At 36.9% G+C, this 24,982-nt stretch overlaps 1 protein-coding gene across 3 annotated transcripts in view; it reads left to right on the top strand.

The window, feature by feature from the left end:
* The window catches only part of JAK2 (Janus kinase 2), a 156,516-nt gene that overhangs the window by 105,826 nt on the left and 25,708 nt on the right, over positions 1-24,982 (top strand). For all 3 annotated transcript variants that reach the window (XM_023213175.2, XM_023213177.1, XM_023213176.1), the window contains 8 exons: positions 927-1,054; positions 1,790-1,928; positions 3,669-3,820; positions 3,970-4,120; positions 4,864-5,000; positions 8,368-8,557; positions 9,140-9,264; positions 9,433-9,605. In XM_023213175.2, the coding sequence (XP_023068943.1) occupies positions 927-1,054; positions 1,790-1,928; positions 3,669-3,820; positions 3,970-4,120; positions 4,864-5,000; positions 8,368-8,557; positions 9,140-9,264; positions 9,433-9,605 (1,195 nt within the window). The remainder of the gene's footprint in view (positions 1-926; positions 1,055-1,789; positions 1,929-3,668; positions 3,821-3,969; positions 4,121-4,863; positions 5,001-8,367; positions 8,558-9,139; positions 9,265-9,432; positions 9,606-24,982) is intronic.

Raw genomic sequence — 24,982 nt, 5'->3', positions numbered from 1 at the left:
GCACACTAAATAGACTCCATTATAGTGTAAATACAAGTTTTATATGTATTGGGATACCAAGAAATTAATGACTTGTTTTACTGTGGTAGTCTAAAACCAAACTGGTAATATCTTCGAGGTATGCCTGTATTTTAGTGCCTCACAAAGTTTACATTCAAGAAAATTGTTTATATAATTCCCTATTTTCCACTAGTAATGCAGATTAAATCCACATCTACACTTGTATAACATTTTTTCATATCTTTGAAAATTGATAGTATTTTCAAAAGCAGTGGTTTGGAACCTGTTATATGGAGGTATCTGAGAGGCTCCTGTGGACCACGAAGGAGTCCAGGATTGTTTTTGGAAGCCAACACTTGTTTTTCTGGCAAAATATGTTTTATATTTTTTTAAAAAAAAGGTTTTAAAGATAAAGCAGCGCAAAACATTTTTGTATTTTTTGCAGAATAAATTAAAAGATTAAATGGAGCTAGAATTCAAATTCTCCTTTATGTCTATAATACTATAGACATTGTTAGTAATTTTTGTGTGTAGAAGAACTTCAGGAAGGTTTGAACGTCTAAAACGTTATGTGGATGAGAAATTAAGTGAGAAATTTTCATTTTTTTTTAAAAACCAGCCATAATTCAGTACTAATATATAAAGGTGTGCTGGTATATATTATACATTTATATTTTATATATAAATAACATATTTATATATAAAATAACATATAATTGTTTAGACTCCTACTCTTACTGTTGTAAGTAAACTAAAAACCAAAAATATAATGCTGTGTATCCATTAAGTTTTCTTTAAAGTTGTGAGTTTTGCCTAATTTAATTTCTTTACCTATAATAGTCACGTGTAAGTATATGAAGATTTAAATTACATATATTTAATTATATTTATACCTAAGTCTTATTATTACTTATATTTTAATGCAGATATTCTGGTTCAGGAGTTTGTAAAATTTGGATCACTAGATACATACCTGAAAAAGAATAAAAATTGTATAAATATATTGTGGAAACTTGAAGTTGCAAAACAGTTGGCATGGGCCATGCATTTTCTAGTAAGTAGTATATTCATTTTATCAAAAAGATACTGTTTTGTTTTATAAAACAATATACAAATTATCTTTACCTGGAAACAAAAAATAAATCTGTAATTGGATGCCAATCCATGTAAAACAGTCTGTGTTAGGTGATAAAAGAGATTACTTTAGGCATATGTTTATGTATGTAAAATCACTTTTGAAAAAAAGTTTTGTCATCCCATCAATATCTTAGAACTACTAATAGACAATCTGTATTTTGTGTCTTTTGGATTTAGAAAATTCAACCAAAAATTATGCAGCAACATGTGCTTCTGTATTTTTGGGCCATTGGACGTTATGGTCCATGAGAAAGCAGCATTGACAGAGAAGAATACCAGGGGGCCTGCCAGTGATTAGACCCCTCAGGGTGCACCTATGTTCTGCTGCAGAACTGAAGTAGTGTTTCTTAATGTCAGCTCTCATCCAGAAATGCAAACCATCTCAGCCTTAGAACTCACGTGAAGTGGCATTGGGTAGTTTTAATTTATACATTTCATCACAAGCATAGATTATTGTGTTATTTAAAATGTGAAACAGGAAGCATAGTTAGGAGTCATAAATTTCCTTTTTTCTCAATGCATGCCTCCAAATTAATATTTATTATACAATCATATATTTTTCTTCTTTAAATCTGTTTTGGGGGCTTGAACTACTAAATGCTTAAATATTTGTGGATTGATATTTGAATATATGTGCGTTTAACTCTAATAGGAAGAAAACACCCTTATTCATGGGAATGTGTGCGCCAAAAATATTCTACTTATCAGAGAAGAAGACAGGAAGACAGGAAATCCTCCTTTCATCAAACTTAGTGATCCTGGCATTAGTATTACAGTTTTGCCAAAGGACAGTAAGTTCTAGAGGGATTATATATAATGTTACTAAACTTTACTTGGGCAGTGGTGTAAAGAGCATGTTGTTAATTTTCCTTGAACTCCATTTAATTCATATGTTCCTGATTAATAATAAAATTATCTATCACTTTTAGCCATTTAAATTGTTAGTTAAATCTTAGTCTCTGTTTTTCTTTCTTATAAGCATATAACCATGGACTGTGAGGTGATTTTTTAAAAACAGTTTTAATCTCTAATTATGTATGAAGGATAGGATTTTATGCATTTTTAATATGAGGTTTTCTAATATTCCTTGAGCCACAAGTAAATTTTCTAAATATTCTTTTCTTCTCATCACTAAATAAAAATTTATCTATCCTGAGATCTTACGATTTTTTCTACCCTCTGTGAAGAAATTAGTTTAATTATCCAGCTAATTCTGACTTTTTAAAACCTTAAAAGAACTTTCATTTGTGTTTGTTAATCTTTACTAATTAACACAGTGGGTTAAAAATACAAATTTCAGTCAGATAGTTGAGAGGGTTTTTTTGGGGGGTCTAGATAATTATAAATGAATTTTGTTATCTTAGCTAATTTCTCTAATTGGATGTTCCAAATTTAGATTCTAAATTGATCAATTTAAGCCAACAGTACATAATGACTTATCTGACAGTGAAGACAGTGATAATTGGGCAATAGTACAAGAGTATGGCACAAAATTCTTACAGGGTAGTACATCTGGTATTCTGGGAAATTTTATCCTTTGGAATCAGAAATGAAGATGGGAAAAAAAAAGTGTTCATATGGTGAACGTATTTGTCAATCAATCTATTTGTCTGTCTATGTCAGAATACCAGAAAGTAGGGTTATATTGCTTCTTCCTTTCTTGAATACAGTCCTTCTGGTGGAATCAAAGACCACAGAAACTTTACTTGAGAAATTCCATGATTTGAGCAGAGCCCACCTGTATCAATTCCATATACCTAGAATATTTTGGTGCAATTTAGCCATGCCTCTGCTATAAACGCTTGTTGGTCCTTGGTTTTTTTTATCATCTGCAAGTGAGAATTGCCATGGCTATTAAATCAGTAGAACATCTCTGAATGATGTAACATTACCTTTACCACTTACGCATTGTGAAGAAATACCAAAAAGTATCATGGGACAATTTTAGGATAAACTATATTAAAAAAAAAGATTTGGCCAGGCGCAGTGGCTCATGCCTGTAATTCCAGTGCTTTGGGAGACTGATTGCTTTCTAAAGCCCTTGCGTGGATCACTTAAGCCCAAGAGGTCAAAGCATAGTGAGCTGCAATTGTGCCATTGCAGTCCAGCCTGGGTGACAGAGTGTCATCCTGTCTCAAAGAAAAAGTTTTTTTTTTGAAGGTAAAACTAATAAAAAATGGTATGCCAGTTGAGACACTACGGTTTAATGGAAAGATTAATTGGTTCAGAACTCACTGTACAGGATTCTAATTCTGTCTCTGCTGCTAACAAATTGTGTGGCTTCAGGCAGATTACTTAATCATGTGTCTCCATGTTGTCATCCTTGAAGATGAGATATTGAATTGATGACCTTGAAGGTCTCTTCTGGCTCTTAAGCTTATGCAGTCATGTGCACTTGCACATCCACTCCCTCCAAAATACAGAAAATAGACCTGATTATTCAAATGATTTGAACTTTAAAGCTATTTACATATAAAAGATTGGTTTACTTGTGAATTATTTAACCCTACTCTGTTCTTATCATTTAAAAGTTCTTCAGGAGAGAATACCATGGGTACCACCTGAATGCATTGAAAATCCTAAAAATTTAAATTTGGCAACAGACAAATGGAGTTTTGGTACCACTTTGTGGGAAATCTGCAGTGGAGGAGATAAACCTCTAAGTGCTCTGGATTCTCAAAGAGTAAGTTTATATAGACTAAGTTAGAATTACTCTATCTCTGAACTTTCATATTACTTTCACATGATTTGTATTTTTTAGCCCATCTAATTTAAAAAGAAGATTGGTGTGGCATTACACAATTTATTCTGTTTGTGGTTCTTTAATTATAGAAACTGCAATTTTATGAAGATAGGCACCAGCTTCCTGCACCAAAGTGGGCAGAATTAGCAAACCTTATAAATAATTGTATGGATTACGAGCCAGATTTCAGGCCTTCTTTCAGAGCCATCATACGAGATCTTAACAGTTTGTTTACTCCAGGTATGTATTTATGGAATGATCTTATTGATTTTCCAGCTTTCTATCTTTATTGTATTTAATGAATCATTACTAATTTTTAATTCCTTTAAAACATTTTCTTGATGTCATTTAGGCCTTCTTAATTTCTTATGTTCATACGGCTTTTCATGCTTTATACATATTCTAATCTCCTTGAGTGAGATTTCCTTTTTTAAAAAAAGACCTTTTCTCTTTCAGTAACCTAATTTTAGTTTTCCATTTAATGAGTTGTAAATTATAGTGTTTTTTTTTGTTTTGTTTTTGTTTTGTTTTTTTGCTTAAATTGACTTTAAAAAAAATTCTTTTTAACATTTCTCATATTTTATAATTGATTTTCTAAACATGAGCTGTATTTGTTTTGGTTTGTTCTCTCGTTTTTCAAAATACTGAGCTGAAATGCATGTGTTTGACCTATAGGTGCTTTCTACTCTAGTACTACTCACCTTTCTCACAATAAATATCAATATATTACCTTACTTTATGAATATGAAAACTACTTATTTTGGAAAACAAATATTTATCCTTTGCAAAGTCTCTCTCGAAAGCCTTTCAGATTATGGGTAATGATTAAAGGCTCCCATTAATATAATCTAAATTATTTGAGTTTCCCTGTATCATTTAGTATTTGTAACTCATGATTATTTTGGTCAACTTGAATGTGTATCAGTTTAGTCCAGAGAATGTTATTTGCTAACTTAAGGTGGTAATATTCTTTATTTCTCCAGATTATGAACTATTAACAGAAAATGACATGTTACCAAATATGAGGATAGGTGCCCTAGGGTTTTCTGGTGCCTTTGAAGACAGGGATCCTACACAGTTTGAAGAGAGACATTTGAAATTTCTACAGCAACTCGGCAAGGTAAATTGTCAGAAGTTTTTCAAATAGAGTATAATCATTTCATTTAGGAAAAATTTAGAGTGTTTCTAAAGTTCACTTTCTACAACATTTTAAGGAGTGCTTGTAAAAAAAAAAAGATTTGGTTGTCAGATGTTGGAGAAATGCTGTGTTAAATAAACAACTATCTTTACTGAATGAAGGGGGCCAGCCCCTCCACACCTGTGACTAATTCTCATCAGGTGGGATGAGAGACTGAGAAAAGAAATAAGAGACAAAGTATAGAGAAAGAAAAGTGGGCCCGAGGGACCAGCACTCAGCATATGGAGGACCCGCACCGGCACCGGTCTCTGAGTTTCCTCAGTATTTATTAATTACTATTTTCACTATCTCAGCAAGAGGAATGTGGCAGGAGAGCAGGGTGATAGTGGGGAGAAAGTCAGCAAGAAAACATGTGAGCAAAGGAATCTGTGTCACAAGTAAGTTCAAGGGAAGGTACTATGCCTGGATGTGCACGTAGGCCAGATTTATGCTTCCCTCCACCCAAACATCTCAGTGGGGTAAAGAATAATAAAGCAGTATTGCTGCCAACATGTCTCGCCTCCCGCCACAGGGCGGTTTTTCTCCTATCTCAGAATTGAACAAATGTACAATCGGGTTTTATACATTCAGTTCCCAGGGGCAGGCAGGAGACAGTGGCCTTCCTCTGTCTCAACTGCAAGAGGCCTTCCTCTTTTACTAATCCTCCTCAGCACAGACCCTTCAGGGGTGTCGGGCTGGGGAATGGTCAGGTCTTTCCCATCCCATGAGGCCATATTTCAGACTGTCACATGGGGAGAAACCTTGGACAATACCCGGCTTTCCAGGGCAGAGGTCCCTGCGGCTTTCCGCAGTGCATTGTGCCCCTGGTTTATCGAGACTGGAGAATGGTGATGACTTTTACCAAGCATGCTGCCTGTAAACATTTCGTTAACAAGGCACATCCTGCACAGCCCTAGTCTTAAACCTTGATTCCATACAACACATGTTTTTGTGAGCTTAAGGTTGGGGCAAAGTTACAGATTAACAGCATCTCAGGGCAAAGCAATTGTTCAGGGTACAGGTCAAAATGGAGTTTCTTATATGTTTCTTTTCTACATAGACAGTAACACTCTGATCTCTCTTTCTTTTCCCTACAACTGAAGAACTTTTCAGAGGCTTTAACATGTAATGTGCATGGAACATCTTCAAGAGGATGATGAATTAGGCAGTATTACTCAAATTGACTTGACCAAAAGACTGTTTCTTGGTAGCAGAAGTTCATTATAAGTGATTCAGTGAAATAGAGAAAGGAATACATAAGCTTTTCTACCTGCCTTTCTGCCTTTAGTCATCTCAGGGAAAATTAATCTTATTGCTTAGGGTCTAGGATTTTGACTGTGCCATATTCACTAGCAGAGGCTCTGTCTATTAAAAGGTCATACAGTCATGTATAACCTACATATTATAAGTAAGACACCAGGGAATGCTCGGTTCTTAGTAGGTCCAACCATAGCAGTAAGCTGTCTCTTTTTCACATAAGCTTGCTAGGATAAGGTTCTCACTAGTAAGTACCATATTAATGTTGTCTGTTATTATCAGCTATTCCTAAATTCATATTTTCCTGACATATCTCCAGATGTCACTGATTTTCCTCTTTTCTGGGAACATACAGCATTTATTGTTTCTTCTATACAACTTAATTACATAGTCTTTTGTTGTTTATTAGATCTTGGTTTTTGTTTGCGTGCCTTTTTTTTCCTTGACTTAAAAAAAGTTCCTTTAGATCCCAACAGATTACTAGGCACACAATTTTGTCATATATTGTCAAAACAATGGAATACATACTGGTATTTAAGAAGTAGACATAGCAAAGAATACATCAAAAGATCACTAATTTAGATTAACAAAAGGGAAACAGCAGACTAAATTATAAAGTTATCTTTTCAAGTAATTTTTTGTAGTTATGAAAGTGATATAGATATTGCTTATAGAGAAATTGGAAGATATTACGATGAAGATACATTCCATTTGTTGTAGTCTCTGAACAACTACACAATTTCTTTCAATAGTGAAACCATTCTATATATACAATTCTATACTTGCTATTTTTCATATATCAAGATTTTCCCATTATTCTTTTGAGACATAATTTTAAAAGTGAATATACCATAATTTAGTTACAACATTCCCCATTATTGTAATTTTGAGTTAATTTTCTTTTGCTTTTTAACATTTTTCTGTGAGCTTAAAATTCTTTTAAACATAAGTAAATTGAAGAGACTCTAAGGAAGGCATTTTCAAAATATATGTACAATGAAATATATTTCTTAGTAATTTAGTTTGTAGGAAATGAAAGGAAAATGGTGTAATCATTAGTCATAGATATTTTAATGTGATATTTCCTATCTGCATTTAACACCATAATTTTACATTCACTTTGTTTGTTTGAAGTAATTGATGTGTTCTATGGTTTGTCTAGCTATTTGTACTGCCTTATTGAAGCCATTCCTACAAAAATGATTGCATGTCACCTTTTCATTTTATAAAAATTAGCTACTGTATCCCTTTAAGTTATCCTTTTCAATTAGTGGTATGGTGAAAATATTCCAAAGAGGGATGTATATTTAAAATTATTTTCATATTTTTTAAGCCAAGAGAAATAATGGTATATATTTTTATTTTTTTTAAAAAATTTTCATCAGACATTTATTTCTCTCAATTCTAGGGCCTGGAAAGTCTGAGTTCAAAGTTCTGGCAGGGGTTGGTTTCTGGTGAGGTTTCTTCTTGGCTTGGGAGAGATTGCTTTAATGTCTCTTCTTCTTATAAGGGCACTAGCTTTGTCACATGAGGGTTCCACCCTTATAACCTAATTTAACTTTTATCACCTCCTCACAAGGTGCTATCTCCAAATACAGTCATAATGGGGTTAAGGCTTATTATATACATTTTGGGTGGGGGTCACAGACATTTAGCCCATAACAGACACATTCCATCAAGATCACTGACAGTGATATCAAAAGGTATTTTGTAAAAAAGGAAAATTCTTCCTGGAAGTTAGTGACAAGAGTTTAGGAATTCCTCAGCATGTCCCTTGGCTTATCTTGATAATTAATGCTCATCATTTATTTAAATGCTTTTTTTGCAGTAATTTATATTTCAGCCTGTAATTCCTTTTGAAGAAATTAAATTTATAGGTTTACTACACACCTGTTGAGATAGTATTTCCTTTTCTTGTTCTAAGAGTTCCTTAATATAAGCTTAAAGATATGTCTGCTAATTCCAGCTACTGGAATTTTCTATATAATTATAATTTATTTGTAATTTGCCTTGAAAACTTGATATTTCCATCCTAATGTGATGTGTCATTTAGGGTAATTTTGGGAGTGTGGAGATGTGCCGGTATGACCCTCTACAGGACAACACTGGGGAGGTGGTGGCTGTAAAAAAGCTTCAGCATAGTACTGAAGAGCACCTGAGAGACTTTGAAAGGGAAATTGAAATCCTGAAATCCCTACAGCATGACAACATTGTAAAGTACAAGGGAGTGTGCTACAGTGCTGGTAAGCTACCCATTGAAATCTATCTGAAATTCAAGATATGTCTTTGGCATCCTGTGTAATAGAAACGTACAGTGTCTAACAATCTGGACTTATGCCAATGCCCAGAGGGACAGGCATTCTATAATGACTAGAGATTGTGTTTGGTGATCATAGACTATAACTATAAGAATTATTTGGCTAGTTGTTTAAACATTCTTTTCACCTCTTGCTTAAGTTTACCAAGAGAGCATCATTTGTAGAGAAATGGTTTTTGCTTACATTTTCTATAAAAATATTTTTGAATTTTATGTTTTTTGTTTGATATAAAGGAAGTTTTCTCAGTTTATTTTTGTTTGCCTAATAGAAAACTGAAATGCAAGTAATTTCAAAGCTTTTATTCAAAATTTATTTTCGGTTTTATTTATTCAAGTTTTTGATTCAAAAAGACTATGTTCTTAACAACTATATCACCTTTAATGTATAATAAAGTTTTGTCATCTTAGATTTTATATATGTTTAAGTCATTTATGTATGATAGTTTTCTAATATTTAATCAGTACAATATGGCAGAATAAAATATTGTTTCCATCTTTATGTTAAAAGGTCGGCGTAATCTAAAATTAATTATGGAATATTTACCATATGGAAGTTTACGAGACTATCTTCAAAAACATAAAGAACGGATAGATCACAAAAAACTTCTGCAGTACACATCTCAGATATGCAAGGTACCTAATATCCTGATTATTTGCTGTAGATGAAGCAACTATATTGAAGTAAATGTTAGGAAATCATCTAGACTTTTTCATAGATAATAAAGGGAATATATAGGGTTAAGACCATTTAAATTGTTTATGTTTATAAAACTAGCTGAAAGAAACATGTTTTATCCATAGGGTATGGAGTATCTTGGTACAAAAAGGTATATCCACAGGGATCTGGCAACAAGAAATATATTGGTGGAGAATGAGAACAGAGTTAAAATTGGAGATTTTGGGTTAACCAAAGTCTTGCCACAAGACAAAGAATACTATAAAGTAAAAGAACCTGGTGAAAGTCCCATATTCTGGTAAGTATTTCAGTATGATAAATGAAATTTTACAGCACAGACTTCAAACTTTATTGTTGTTATGTAATAGTTTGCCATTTCTATATTTACAGTAACAGTGAACATTTAGGTCTTTTAAGTCTTACGTTTAACCTTTTTGTTTTAGGTCTTATAGTCATGGTTATAGTCCACATGGGAATAATGGCATGTGCTTTATTTTTATTAAGTGTTTTCTTGTTTATAGGGATTGTAGGTTTTTCTTCAAAACTGTCTCCTATTTATGGAGGCTTAGGGCTAATTATTAGTGGTGCTGTGGGTTGTGGTATTGTGTTGAATTTTGGTGGTGCTTTCATGGGGTTAATAGTCTTTTTGGTTTACCTGGGTGGTATAATGGTTGTTTTTGGTTATAATCTGGTGATAGCTATTGAGGAGTATTCTGAAACATGAGGGTCAAGTACTGATATTTGAGAGGCTTTATTATTAGGATTATTAATAGAGTTGATGTTGGTTTGGTGAATAGTTGAATATGATGCGGTGGTGATCAGAGTTTTAATAGTGTAGGGAGTTGATTAATTTTTGAGGGGGAGGGGTTGATTCATGAGGATTTTGTAGGTGCGGCTGCCTTGTATAGTTATGGGTGTTGGTTAGTGGTGGTTGCTGATTGATCATTGTTTGTTAGTATTTTTGTTGCAATTGAAATTACTCAGGGTAATAGATTAGATAATTAATAGTAGAGATTAGGCCTTTTTGGGCAGATACAGTAACAGAGGCTGAAGTTTGGGTTCATGAAATGGTTTTTGGTATAGACTTTTCTAGTCAAACTGGGTCTAGAAGTGAAGCTAGATTTTGGCTTCTGAAGGTTGAATGGTGAATTGTAGCTGAATAAAAACCTAGTATATTGGAGAAGTTAAATGTCTATAATGGGTACTTTAAGGTTATTAGTTATGAAATTAAGCTCCATTGCTAGTAAGAGACCTAGGGTGGTTACACCTAGGGCTGTGAGCTTTAGGTGGAGTGGTATATCTGTTTGGGGGATGAAGTAGGGATAATACTGTTAGTGATGAGGAATCTGGTGAAGATACTGCCGATTGCTAGGTGCTTAATTGAGTTAATTAGGGGATTATTATCATAACAATCAGAATTGTAAAACAAGGTTATCCTATTAGAGCACCTAAGGTTATAAAGTAAGCACAAATAAATACATAAAAACGTTAGGTCAAGGTGTAGCTCCTGAGGTGGCAAGAAATGGGCTACATTTTCTACCCCAGAAAATTTCACGACAACCTTTATGAAATCTAAGAGCTCAAGGAGGATTTAGCAGTAAACCAAGAGTAGAGTGCTTGGTTGAATAAGGCCATGAAGCACGCACACACCACCCGTCACCCTCCTCAAATATCATTCTAGAAATATTTAAATTCTCTACGCATGAATAGAGGAGATAAGTCATAATATGGTAAGTGTACTGGAAAGTGCGCTTGGACAAACCAAAAGTCTTGCTTAACCTAAAGCATCCAGCTTACACCTGGAAGATTTCATCACAACCTGATCACTTTGAGCCAACCCTAGCCCCACTAAAAATATTATTAAACCATCCTAAACCATTAACCTTGGACAAAAGTATAGGCCATAGAAATTCTTATCTTGGCACAATAGATACAGTACCGTAAGGAAAAGTTGAAAGAACTGAGCCAAGCATTAAAAAGCAAAGACAAGCCCTTATACCTTCTGCATAAAGTATTAAGTAGAAATAACTTTACACAGAGAACCATAACCAAGTCCCCCGAATCCAAACAAGCTACACAAGAATGGCTGAAAGAGCCACGTACTCACTTATGTGGCAAAATAGTGGGAAGATTCATGAGTAGCAGTGCTAAGCCTACCAAGCCTGGGGATAGCTGGTTGTCCAGATAGAATCTTAGTTCAACTTTAAATTTACCCACAGAATTACTTAATCTCCCTGTAAGTTTAACTGTTAATCTAAAGAGGGACAGCTCTTTAGATCCTAGGAATCAACCTTCCTACAGAGAGTACAAAATAGTATCTCCATAGTTGGCCCAAAAGCAGCCAACAATTAAGAAAGCGTTCAAACTCAACATCCGTTATTTAATAGAAGCAATAATGTTAATATAAATAACATGAAAATATTCTCCACTGCATAAGCTTACATCAGACCGGAATAACCCACTGACAGTTAACAGCCAAATATTTTACAATAAGCACCCTATTATTTGTACTGCTAATCCCACACAGGCATGCTCTAAGGAAAGATTGCAGTAAGTAAAAGGAACTCAGCAAATCTTACCTTGCCTGTTTACCAAAAACACCACCTCTAGCATTACCAGTATTAGAGGCACTGCCTGCCCAGTGACATATGTTTAATGGTACCTTGACCTTGCAAAGGTAGCATAATCACTTGTTCCCTAAATAGGGACTTACCAAATGGCCACATGAGGGTTCAGCTATCTCTTACTTTTAATCAGTGAAATTGACCTATCGGTGAAGAGGCAGTTACAAACAAATAAGACGAGAAGACCCCATGGAGCTTTAATTAATTAATGCAAATAAAAACTCAAAAAGCCTACAGGCCTTAACCTACTATCTCTGCATTAAAAGTTTTGGTTGGGGTGACCTCATAGCATATTCAACCTCCGAACAACCTAAACTAAGACCGCACTAGTCTAAGCGAGTTAATACACATTGATCTAATAATTTGATCAACAGCACAAGTTACTCTAGGGATAACAGTGCAATCCTATTCTATCATATCGATAATAGGGTTTACGACCTTGATGTTGGATCAGGACATCCTAATGGTGTAGCCACTATTAAGGGTTCGTTTATTCAACGATTGAAGTCCTACATGATCTGATTTCACATCAGAGTAATCCAGGTCGGTTTCTATCTCTTTAACATTTCTCCTAGTATGAAAGGACAAGAGAAATAGGGCCAACTTCATAAAGCGCCCTCCCCCCATAAATGATGCTATCTCAATCTAGGAAATCACCACATACCCCACCCAAGAACAGGGTTTCTTAAGATGGCAAAGCCTGGCAATAGCATAAAACGTAAAACTTTACAATCAGAGGTTCAACTCCTCTTCTTAACAATATGCCTATAATTAACCTTCTCCTATTTATTATTCCCACTATAATCGCTATAGTATTCCTCTCACTTACTGAATGAAAAATCTTAGGCTATATACAGTTATGCAAAGGACCTAATACTGTAGGCCCCTATGGACTGCTTCTACCATTTGCTGATCCAGTAAAACTTTTCACTGAAGAACCCTTACGACCCTCAACGTTTTCTATTACGCTTTATATCATTGCCCCAACCCTGGCCTTTTCTATCGCCCTCCTCTTCTGGACTCCCCTACCTATACCCGATCCCCTAATTAATTTTAATATAGGCCTCCTATTTATTCTAGCCACATCAAGCCTAGCCGTCTATTCCATTCTATGATCAGGATGAGCATCCAATTCAAATTATATACTAATTGGCACATTACAGTGTGGCCCAGACAATTTCATATGAAGTCACCCTAGCCATTATCCTGCTATCAGTACTACTACTAAGTGGCTCATTCAACTTATATGCACTCATCACAACACAAGAATTACTCTGACTGCTCCTACCATCATGACCCTTAGCCATAATATGATTTATTTCCACACGAGCAAAAACTAACCGAACCCCTTTTGATTTGACAGAGAGAGAATTAGAACTAGTTTCAGACTTCAATGTCGAATATGGTGCAAGTTCATTTGCCTTCTTCTTTATAGCGGAATATATGAATATTATCGTAATAAATGCCCTACTCCTATTTTTCTAGGAGCATTACACACTATGTATTCACCAGAACTAGATACCATAAATTTCATTACCAAGACCCTCCTTTTAACTGCCCAGTTTTTATGAATCCGAACAGCATACCTCCAATTCCGCTACAAGCAACTCGTATACCTTTTATGAAAAAATTTCCAACCACTTACATTAGCATTCTGCATATGATATGTCTCAATGCCTGTCCTAATTTCCAGCATTCCACCCCAAACATAGGAAATAAGTCTGACAAAAGGATTACTTTGATAGAGTAAACAATAGAGGTTAAAATCCTCTTTATTTCTAGAACAATAGGAATTGAACCCATCCCTGAGACTCCAAAATTCTCCGTGCTACATATTAAACCATATCGTAAAGTAAGTTCAGCTAAATAAGCTATCGGGCCCATACCCCTGAAAATGTTGGTTATACCCTTCTCGTACTAATTAATCCATTAGCTCAACTTATTATCTCCCTTACTGTTTTCACAGGAACCCTTATCACAATGCTAGGTTCCCAATGATTTCTTACCTGAACAGGCCTAGGAATAAATATACTAGTTCTTACCCCAATCTTGATTAAAAAAATAAATCTCCGCTCTACAGAAGCAGCCACCAAATATTTTCTTACACAAGCAACTGCATCTATAATTCTCATTATAGGTATCCATTTCAATAACCTGTCCTCCAGGCAATGGACAATAATAAACACTATTAATCAGTTTTCATCCTTAATAATAACAGCCCTAGTAATAAAACTAGGAAAAGCCCTCTTTCACTTCTGAGTCCCAGAAATAACCCAAGGAACTTCTCTAATGTCTGGCACACTTCTCCTCACATGACAAAAACTAGCCCCTATCTTGATTATATTTCAAATGTTCCCATCAATAAACATGACCAGTCTCCTATCTATTACAATCCTATCCATTATAGTAAGTGGTTGAGGAGGAGTTAATCAAACACAATTCCGCAAAATCTTAGCCTACTCCTCAAGTACTCATATAAGTTGAATGACCCCAGTACTAACTTATAATCCAACCATTACCGTTATAAATCTGATTTATTTACCTTATTTTAACAATTACCACATTTCTAGCACTTAGCCTAAGTATAAGCACTACAACCCTGTCACTATCTTACACTTGAAACAAATTAACATGATTAACACCTATAGTTTCACTAATTCTACTATCCCTAGGAGGTTTACCTCCATTAACAGGATTTCTGCCTACATGAGTCATCATTCAAGAATTTTTGAAAAACAATAGTCTTATTACCCCAACCATTATAGCTATCATAACACGACTCAACTTGTACTTTTATATACGCCTAATTTACTCCATCTCAGTGACAGTATTCCCCACATCTAGTAATATGAAAATAAAATGACAATTCAGAAACACAAAACCCATATTACTCCTCCCTCCACTTATTTCTTCTACCTTCCTCTTACCCATCTCTCCACTGATTCTAGTTATAACTTAGAAATTTAGGTTAAATAAGACCAGGAACCTTCAAAGCCCTTAGTAAGTGAATTATACTTAATTTCTGTAACAAACCCAAGGATCACAAAACTCTATTCTGCATCAGTTGAATGCAAATCAACCACTTTAATTAAGCTAAGCCCTTGCTAGATTGGTGGAATTCAAACCTACAAAAATTTAGTTAACAGCTAAATACCCTAATCAACTAGCTTCAGTCTACTTCTCCCTCCAAGTGGGGGGAGGGTGGTAGGTGGGAGAAGCCCCGGGAGGATTGAAGCTGCTCTTTTGAATTTACAATTCAACATAAAAAATTATCTCAAGGCTGGTAAAAAGAGGTCTTGACCTGTCTTTAGATTTACAGTCTAATGCTTACTCAGCCATTTTGCCCTTTTTTCCACTTATGTTCATCAATTGTTGATTGTTTTCAACCAACCACAAAGATACCTGAACACTATACCTGCTATTCGGTGCATGAGCAGGGATAGTGGGTACCGCCTTAAGCCTTCTAATTCGAGCAGAATTAGGTCAACCAGGAACTCTGCTAGGAGATGACCAGATCTATACTGTTATTGTTACTGCCCACACATTCATCATAATCTTCTTTGTGGTCATACCAATTATAATTGGGGGTTTGGGCAACTGACTAGTCCCTCTGATAATTGGTGCCCCTGATACGGCATTTCCACGGATAAATAATATAAGCTTCTGACTTCTCCCCCACTCTTTCCTACTCCTATTGCATCCTCAATAGTAGAAGCCGGCACTGGAACCAGCTGAACAGTTTATCCCCCTTTAGCAGGAAACCTAACACATGCAAGATCCTTTGTGGATCTTACCATCTTCTCACTTCACTTGGCAGGTATTCCATTTTAGGAGCCATTAACTTTATTACTACAATTATTAACATAAAGCCCCAGCCATATCCCAATATCAAACACCCCTTTTCGTCTGACCAGTCCTCATTACAGCAGTACTTCTACTCCTTTCTCTCCCAGTCCTAGCTGCTGGCATTACTATACTATTAACTGACCGTAACCTCAACGCTACTTTTTGACCCTGATGGTGGGGGTGATCCTATCTTGTATTAACATTTATTCTGATTCTTTAGTCACCGTGAAGTTTATATACTTATTCTATCAGTATTTGGGATGATCTCCCATATCGTGATGTATTACTCCGGAAAAAAGGAGCCATTTAGGTATATGGGCATAGTATGAGCCATAATATCTATTGGCTTCTTAGGGTTTATCGTATGAGCATACCATATATTTACAGTAGGAACAGACGTAGACACATGAGCGTACTTCACCTCTGCTACCATAATTATTGCTATCCCTACTGGTGTCAAGGTCTTTAGCTGATTAGCTACACTGCACAGCGGTAGCATCAAATGATCTCCCGCAATGTTCTGAGCCCTAGGATTCATCTTCCTTTTCACAGTAGGACGTCTCACCGGCATTGTACTAGTTAATTCATCACTAGATATTATTTTACATGATACATACTATGTTGTAGCTCATTTCCACTACATCCTATCAACAGGAGCAGTGTTCGCCATCATAGGAGGCTTTAACCACTGGTTCCCCCTATTCTCAGGTTATATGCTTAATCAGACCTACACTAAAATTCACTTCACCATTATATTCATAGGTGTCAATTTAACCTTTTTCCCACAGCACTTCCTTGGCCTATCCAGTATGCCTCAACATTATTCTGATCATCCTGATGCATACACCGCATGAAATATTATCTCATTCTTAGGCTCATTTATCTCATTAACAGCAGTTATGCTAACAATTTTTATAATCTGAGAAGCCTTTGTTTCTAAAAGAAAAACTATAACAACTGAACAACCATCTACTAATTTAGAGTGAGTTTACGGCTGTCCACCACCTTACCACATATTCGAAGAGCCAACCTACATTAAATCCTTAAATGAAAAAGGAAGGAATTGAACCTCCAGAAACTGGTTTCAAGCCAATCAATAACCTCTATGACTTTCTTGATAAGATATTAGTAAACTCATTACATAACTTTGTCAAAGTTAAGTTATAGGCTAAATCCTATATGTCTTAATGGCTCATCCAGTTCAATTAGGCCTTCAAGATGCTACATCCCCTATCATAGAAGAACCACTCAGTTTCCATGACCACGTTCTTCTAATTATTTTCCTAATTAGTTCCCTGGTTCTATACATTATTTCCCTATACAACAAAATTAACTCATATTAGCACCACAGATGCCCAAGAAATCGAGACTGTCAGAACTATTTTACCTGCCATTGTCTTAATTTTAAGCCCTTCCATCCCTACGTATTCTATATAAAACAGATGAAGTTAATAATCCTTCTCTTACCGTCAAAGCCATTGGTCATCAATGATATTGAAGCTATGAATATATAGACTATGAAGAATTAAGCTTCAATTCTTTTTATTTCTTTTTTTGAGATGGAGTCTTGCTCTGTCACCCAGGCTGGAGTGCAGTGGTGCGATCTCGGCTCACTGCAAGCTCTGCCTCCCGGGTTCATGCCATTCTCCTGCCTCAGCCTCCTGAGTAGCTGGGACTACAGGCACCCACCACCACGCCCGGCTAATTTTTTTGTATTTTTAGTAGAGACGGGATTTCACCATGTTAGCCATGATGGTCTCCATCTCCTGACCTCGTGATCCGACTGCCTCAGCCTCCCGAAGTGCTGGGATTACAGGCGTGAGCCACCATACCCAGCCTAAGCTTCAGTTCTTATATAACCCCAATACCAGACCTAAAGCCAGGAGAACTTCAAGGAGTCGAAGTTGATAACTGAACAATTCTCCCAGTAGAAATACCCATCCATATGTTAATCCTGTCTGAAGACATCCTGCACTCATGAACTATCCCCTCATTAGGCCTCAAAACAGATGCAATCCCCAGATGCTTAAATCAAACTACCTTAACCACTACATGACCAGGTCTTTACTATGGACAGTGCTCAGAAATTTGTGAATCTAACCAGTTTTATACTTATTGTCATAGAACTAATCCCCTTAAAATATTTCAAAACCTGATCCACATCCCCATTATAATATCACTGTAAAGCTATTCAATATTAACCTTTTAAGTTAAAGATTGAGGGGGTCTACACCTCTCTGCAGTGAATGCCTCAACTAGATACTTCCATATGATCCATTATTATCCTGTCAATAATCATAACTTTATTCTCCATTATTCAGTTAAAATTAAATTTCACTTATATTATCCCTACACCAAAAATAATCAAAACAAAAACACAAGGCTCCCTGAGAATTAAAATGAACGAAATCTATTCACCTCTTTTGCTACCCCTACAATTCTAGGCCTACCCGCAGTAGTATTAATCATTCTATGTCCCACTATTTCCAACCTCCAGTCATCAAATTAGTAACCGATTATTTTCTATTCAACAATGATTAATCCAACCTGCACTAAAACAGATAATAGTTACCCATAACATTAAAGGATGAACGTGATCCCTTATAATAATATCCCTAATTATCTTCACTGCCTCAATGAACCTCCTTGGGCTTCTACCCCATTCATTTACACCAACTATCCAATTATCAATAAACCTAGGTTTAGCAATCCCCTTGTGAGCAGGCACAGTAATTACAGGCTTCCGCTTTAAAATGAAAACCTCCGTGGCTCACTTTATACCAGAAGGCACACCTATGCCACTTATCACTATATTAGTAATCATTGAAACCATTAGCCTATTTATTCAACCCGATAGCATTAGCTATGCGATTAATAGCCAACATTACAGCCGGTCATCTAGTAACACATTTAATTGCAGGAGCCACACTGGTACTATTAACTATTAGTTTTCTCACAGCTTCAGTTGCTTTCATTATTCTAATCCTACTGACTATTCTCGAATTCGCCGTAGACCTTATTTAGGCTTATGTCTTCACACTATGCTTGCCATATGGTCAAAGCCAGCCCCTGACCACTAACAGAAGCTCTCCCAGCTCTACTAATAACATCTGGCCTGGCCATGTGATTTCATTTTAATTCTACTACTCTTTTAACCCTAGGCTCATTAATCAACACACTAACTGTATACCAATGATGATGTAATATTATCCAAGAAAGTAAATTTCAAGGCCACCATACAACAGTTGTCCAAAAAGGCCTCCAATTTGGAACAATTCTATTTATTATCTCAGAAGTATTCTTCTTTGCTGGTTTCTTCTGGGCATTCTATCACTCTGGTCTAGCCCTAATGCCAGAATTAGGAGGACAGTGATCCCCAACAGGCATTTTTCCCCTCAACCCCTTAGAAGTACCCCTCTTGAATACATCTGTATTACTTGCATCAGGAGTTTCAGTTACTTGGGCTCATCACAGCCTGATAGAAGGTAATCGAAAGCAAATAATTCTAGCACTATCCATCACAATTACCTTAGGTATTTACTTCACCCTCCTACAAATCTCAGAATACTTTGAGGCCGCTTTTACTATCTCTGATGAGATCTACGGCTCAACAATCTTTTTAGCCACAGGCTTTCATGGATTTCATGCTATTACTGGATCAACATTTCTCACTATCTGCTTCCTCCACCAATTAAAATATCACTTTACGAGATGGCTGAGGAAGAGCTCCGGTCTGCAGCTCCCAGCATGATCGATACAGAAGACGGTGATTTCTGCATTTCCAATTGAGGTACCTGGTTCATCTCATTGGGACTGGTTGGACAGTGAGTGCAGCCCATGGAGGGCGAGCTGAAGCAGGGCAGGACATCACCTCATCCGGGAAGCACAAGGGATTGGGGGATTTCCCTTTCCTAGCCAAGAGAAGCCATGACAGACTATACCTGGAAAATCGGGACACTCTCGCCCAAATACTGTGCTTTTCCAACTGTCTTAGCAAACGGGACACCAGGAGATTATATCCCATGGCTGGCTTGGCAGGTCCTATGCCGATGGAGCCTTGCTCACTGCTAGCGCAGCAGTCTGAGATTGACCCTTGAGGCAGCAGTCTGGCAGGGGGAGGGGCGTCTGCCATTGCTGAGGCTTGAGTAGGTAAACAAAGCGGCCAGGGAAGCTTGAACTGGGTGGAGCCTACCACAGCTCTGCAAGGCCTGCTGCCTTTGTAGACCCCACCTCTGGGGACAGGGCATAGCTGAAAAAAAGGCAGCAGAAACTTCTGCAGACTTAAACGTCCCTGTCTGACAGCTCTGAAGAGAGCAGTGGTTCTCCCAGCATGGTGTTTGCACTCTGAGAATGGACAGACTGCCTCCTAAAGTGGGTCCCTGATGCTTGTATAGCCTAACTGGGAGATACTTCCTGGTAGGGGCCGACTGACACCTCACACAGGTGGGTGCCTCTCTGGGATGAAGCTTTCCAAGGAAGGATCAGCCAGCAATATTGGCTGTTCTGCAATATTTGCTGTTCTGCAGCTTCCACTGCTGTTACCCAGGCAAACAGGATCTGGAGTGGACCTCCAGCAAACTCCAACAGACCTGCAGCTGAGGGACCTGACTATTAGAAGGAAAACTAACAGACAGAAAGGAATAGCATCAACATTAACAAAAAGGACATCCACACCAAAACCCCATCTGTAGGTTACCACCACCAAAGACCAGATAAAACCACAAAGATGGGGAAAAACCAGAGCAGAAAAGCTGAAAATTCTAAAAACCAGAGGGCCTTTTCTCCTCCAGAGGATCACAGCTCCTTGCCAGCAACAGAACAAAGCTGGACAGGGAATGACTTTGACAAGCTGACAAAAGTAGGCTTCAGAAGGTTGGTAATAACAAACTTCTCCAAGCTAAAGGAGGATGTTCGAACCCATCGCAAGGAAGCTAAAAACCTTGAAAAATGATTAGATGAAGGGCTAACTAGAATAAACAGTGTAGAGAAGACCTTAAATGACCTGATGGAGCTGAAAACCATGGCACGAGAACTACGTGACACATGCACAAACTTCAATAGCCGACTTGATCAAGTGGAAGAAAGGGTAACCGTGATTGAAGATCAAATTAATGAAATAAAGTGAGAGGAGAAGTTTAGAGAAAAAAAGAGTATAAAGAAATGAACAAAGCCTACAAGAAATATGGGACTATGTGAAAAGACCAAATCTACATTTGACTGCTGTACCTGAAAGTGACGGGGAGAATGGAACCAAGTTGGAAAACACTCTTCAGGATATTATCCAGGAGAACTTCCCCAACCTAGCAAGGCAGGCCAATATTCAAATTCAGGAAATACAGAGAACACAACAAAGATACTCCTCGAGAAGAGCAACCCCAAGACACATAATTGTCAGATTCACCAAAGTTGAAATGAAGGAAAAAATGTTAAGGGCAGCCAGTGAGAAAGGTCGGGTTACCCACAAAGGGAAGCCCATCAGACTAACAGCCAATCTCTCGGCAGAAACTCTACAAGCCAGAAGAGAGGGAAGGCCAATATTCAACATTCTTAAAGAATTTTCAACCATCAAATAGAATTTTCAACAATCAGAATCTCATATCCAGCAAGCTAAGCTTCATAAGTGAAGGAGAAACAAAATCCTTTACAGACAAGCAAATGCTGAGATATTTTGTCACTACCAGGCCTGCCTTACAAGATCTCCTGAAGGAAGCATTAAACATGGAAAGGACCAACCAGTACCAGCCACTGCAAAAACATGCCAAATTGTAAAGACCATCGATGCTAGGAAGAAACTGCATCAATTAATGGGCAAAATAAACAGCTAACATCATAATGACAGGATCAAATTCACACATAACAATATTAACCTTAAATGTAAATGGACTGACTGCCCCAATTGAAAGACACAGACAGGCAAATTGGATAGAGTCAAGACCCACCAGTGTGCTGTATTCAGGAGACACATCTCATGTGCAGAGACACACATAGGCTCAAAATAAAGGGATGGAGGAAGATCTATCAAGCAAATGGAAAGTGAAAAAAGCAAAGGTTGCAATCCTAGTCTCTGATAAAACAGACTTTAAACCAACAAAGATCAAAAGAGACAAAGAAGGCCAAAAGGATCAATTGAGCAACAAGAGCTAACTATCCTAAATATATATGTACCCAATACAGCAGCACCCAGATTCATAAAGCAAGTCGTTAGAGACCTACAAAGGGACTTAGACTCCCACACAATAATAATGGGAGATTTTAACACCTCTCTGTCAATATTAGACAGTTAATAAGGATATCCAGGACTTGAACTCAGCTCCGCACCAAGTGAACCTAATAGACATCTACAGAACTCTCCACCCCAAATCAACAGAATATACATTCTTCTCAGTACCACATTGCACTTATTCCAAAATCGACCACATAGTTGGAAGTAAAGCACTTCTCACTAAATGTAAAAGAACAGAAATCACAACAAACTGTCCCTCAGACCACAGTGCAATCAAATTAGAACTCAGGACTAAGAAACTCACTCAAAACTGCACAGCTTCATGGAAATTGAACAACCTGCTCCTGAATGACTGGGTAAATAAGAAATGAAGGCAGATATAAAGATGCTCTTTGAAATCAATGAGAGCAAAGACACAACACACCAGAATTTCTGGGACACATTTAAAGCAGTGTGTAGAGGGAAATTTATAGCACTGCATGCCCACAAGAGAAAGCAGGAAAGATCTAAAATTGACACCCTAGCATTACAATTAAAAGAACTAGAGAAGCAAGAGCAAACACATTCAAAAGCTAGAGGAAGGCAAGAAATAACTAAGAACAGAGCAGAACTGAAGGAGATAGGACACAAAAACCCTTCAAAAAATCAGTGAATCCAGGAGCTGGTTTTTGGAAAAGATCAACAAAATAATACACTGCTAGCAAGACTAATAAAGAACAAAAGAGAAGAATCAAATAGACGCAATAAAAAATGATAAAGGGGATATCACCACCGACCCCACAGAAATACAAACTACTATCAGAGAATACTATAAACACCTCTACACAAATCAACTAGAAAACCTAGAAGAAATGGATAAATTCCTGGACACTTACACTCTCCCAAGACTAAACCAGGAAGAAGTTGAATCCCTGAATAGACCAATAGCAGGCTCTGAAATTGAGGCAATAATTAATAGCCTACCAACCAAAAAAACTCCAGGACCAGACAGATTCACAGCTGAATTCTACCAGAAGTACAAGGAGGAGCTGGTACCATTCCCTCTGAAAATATTCCAATCAATAGAAAAAGAGGGAATCCTCCCTAACTCATTTTATGAGACCAGCATCATCCTGATACCAAAGCCTGGCAGAGACAACAAAAAGAGAGAATTTTAGACCAATATCCCTGATGAGCATCAACACAAAAATCCTCAGTAAAATACTGACAAACCGAATCCAGCAGCATATCCAAAAGCTTATCAACCACAATCAAGTCGGCTTCATCCCTAGGATACAAGGCTGGTTGATCATTCGCAAATCAGTGAATGTAATCCATCACATAAACAGAACCAATGACAAAAACAACATGATTATCTCAATATATGCACAAAAGGCCTTTGACAAAATTCTACAGCCCTTCATGCTAAAAACTCTCAATAAACTAGGTACTGATGCAGTGTATCTCAAAATAATGAGAGCTATTTATGACAAACTCACAACCAATATCATACTGAATGGGCAAAAACTGGAAGCATTCCCCTTGAAAACTGGCACAAGACAGGGATGCCCTCTGTCACCACTCCTATTCAACAAAGTGTTGGAATTTCTGTCCAGGGCAATCAGGCAAGAGAAAGAAAGAAAGAGTATTCAATTAGGAAAAGAGGAAGTCAAATTGTCCCTGTTTGCAGATGACATGACTTAGAAAACTACATCATCTCAGTCCAAAATCTCCTTAAGCTAATAAGCAACTTCAGCAAAGTCTCAAGATACAAAATCAATGTGCAAAAATCACAAGCATTCCTATACACCAATAACAGACAAACAGCCAAATCATGAGTGAACTTCCATTCACAATTGCTACAAAGAGAATAAAATAGCTATGAATCCAACTTACAAGGGATGTGAAGGACCTCTTCAAGGAGAACTAGAAACCACTGCTCAATGAAATAAAAGAGGACACAAACAAATAGAAGAACATTCGATGCTCATGGATAGGAATAATCAGTATCTTGAAAATAGCCATACTGCCCAATGTAATTTATAGATTCAATGCCATCCCCATCAAACTACCAATGACTTTCTTCACAGAATTTGAAAAAAACTACTTTAAAGTTCATATGGAACCAAAAAAGAGCCCGCATTGCCAAGACAATCCTAAGCCAAAAGAACAGAGCTGGAGGCAAACTATACTACAAAGTTACAGTAACCAAAACAGCATGGTACTGCTACCCAAACAGAGAGATAGACCAATGGAACAGAACAGAGGCCTCAGAAATAACACCACACATCTACAACCATCTGATCTTTGACAAACCTGACAAAAACAAGCAATGGGGAAAGGATTCCCTATTTAATAAACGGTGCTGGGAAAACTGGCTAGCCATATGTAGAAAGCTGAAACTGGATCCCTTCCTTACTCCTTATACAAAAATTAATTCAAGATGGATTAAAGACTTAAATGTTAGACCTAAAACCATAAAAACCCCAGAAGAAAACCTAGGCAATACCATTCAGGACATAGGTATAGGCAAGGATTTCATGACTAAAACACCAAAAACAATGGCAGCAAAAGCCAAAATAGATGGGATCTAATTAAACTAAAGAGCTTCTGCACAGCAAAAGAAACTACCGTCAGAGTGAATAGGCTACCTACAGAATGGGAGAAAATTTTTGCAATCTACCCATCAGACAAAGGGCTAATATCCAAAATCTACAAAGAACTTAAACAAATTTACAAGAAAAAACCCCATCAAAAAGTGGGCAAAGGATATGAACAGATACTTCTCAGAAGAAGACATTTATGCAGCCAACAGACACATGAAAAAATGCTCATCATCACTGGTTATCAAAGAAATGGAAATCAAAACCACAGTGAGATACCATCTCACACCAGTTAGAATGGCGATCATGAAAAAGGCAGGAAACAACAGATGCTGGAGAGGATATGGAGAAATAGGAACATGTTACACTGTTGGTGGGAGTGTAAACTAGTTCAACCATT

The sequence above is a fragment of the Piliocolobus tephrosceles genome, chromosome 14, assembly GCF_002776525.5.
Source record: "Piliocolobus tephrosceles isolate RC106 chromosome 14, ASM277652v3, whole genome shotgun sequence".
Taxonomy (NCBI): domain Eukaryota; kingdom Metazoa; phylum Chordata; class Mammalia; order Primates; family Cercopithecidae; genus Piliocolobus; species Piliocolobus tephrosceles.
The sequence above is the reverse complement of the archived record's forward strand: the minus strand, read 5'-3'. Positions and strand labels throughout refer to the sequence as shown.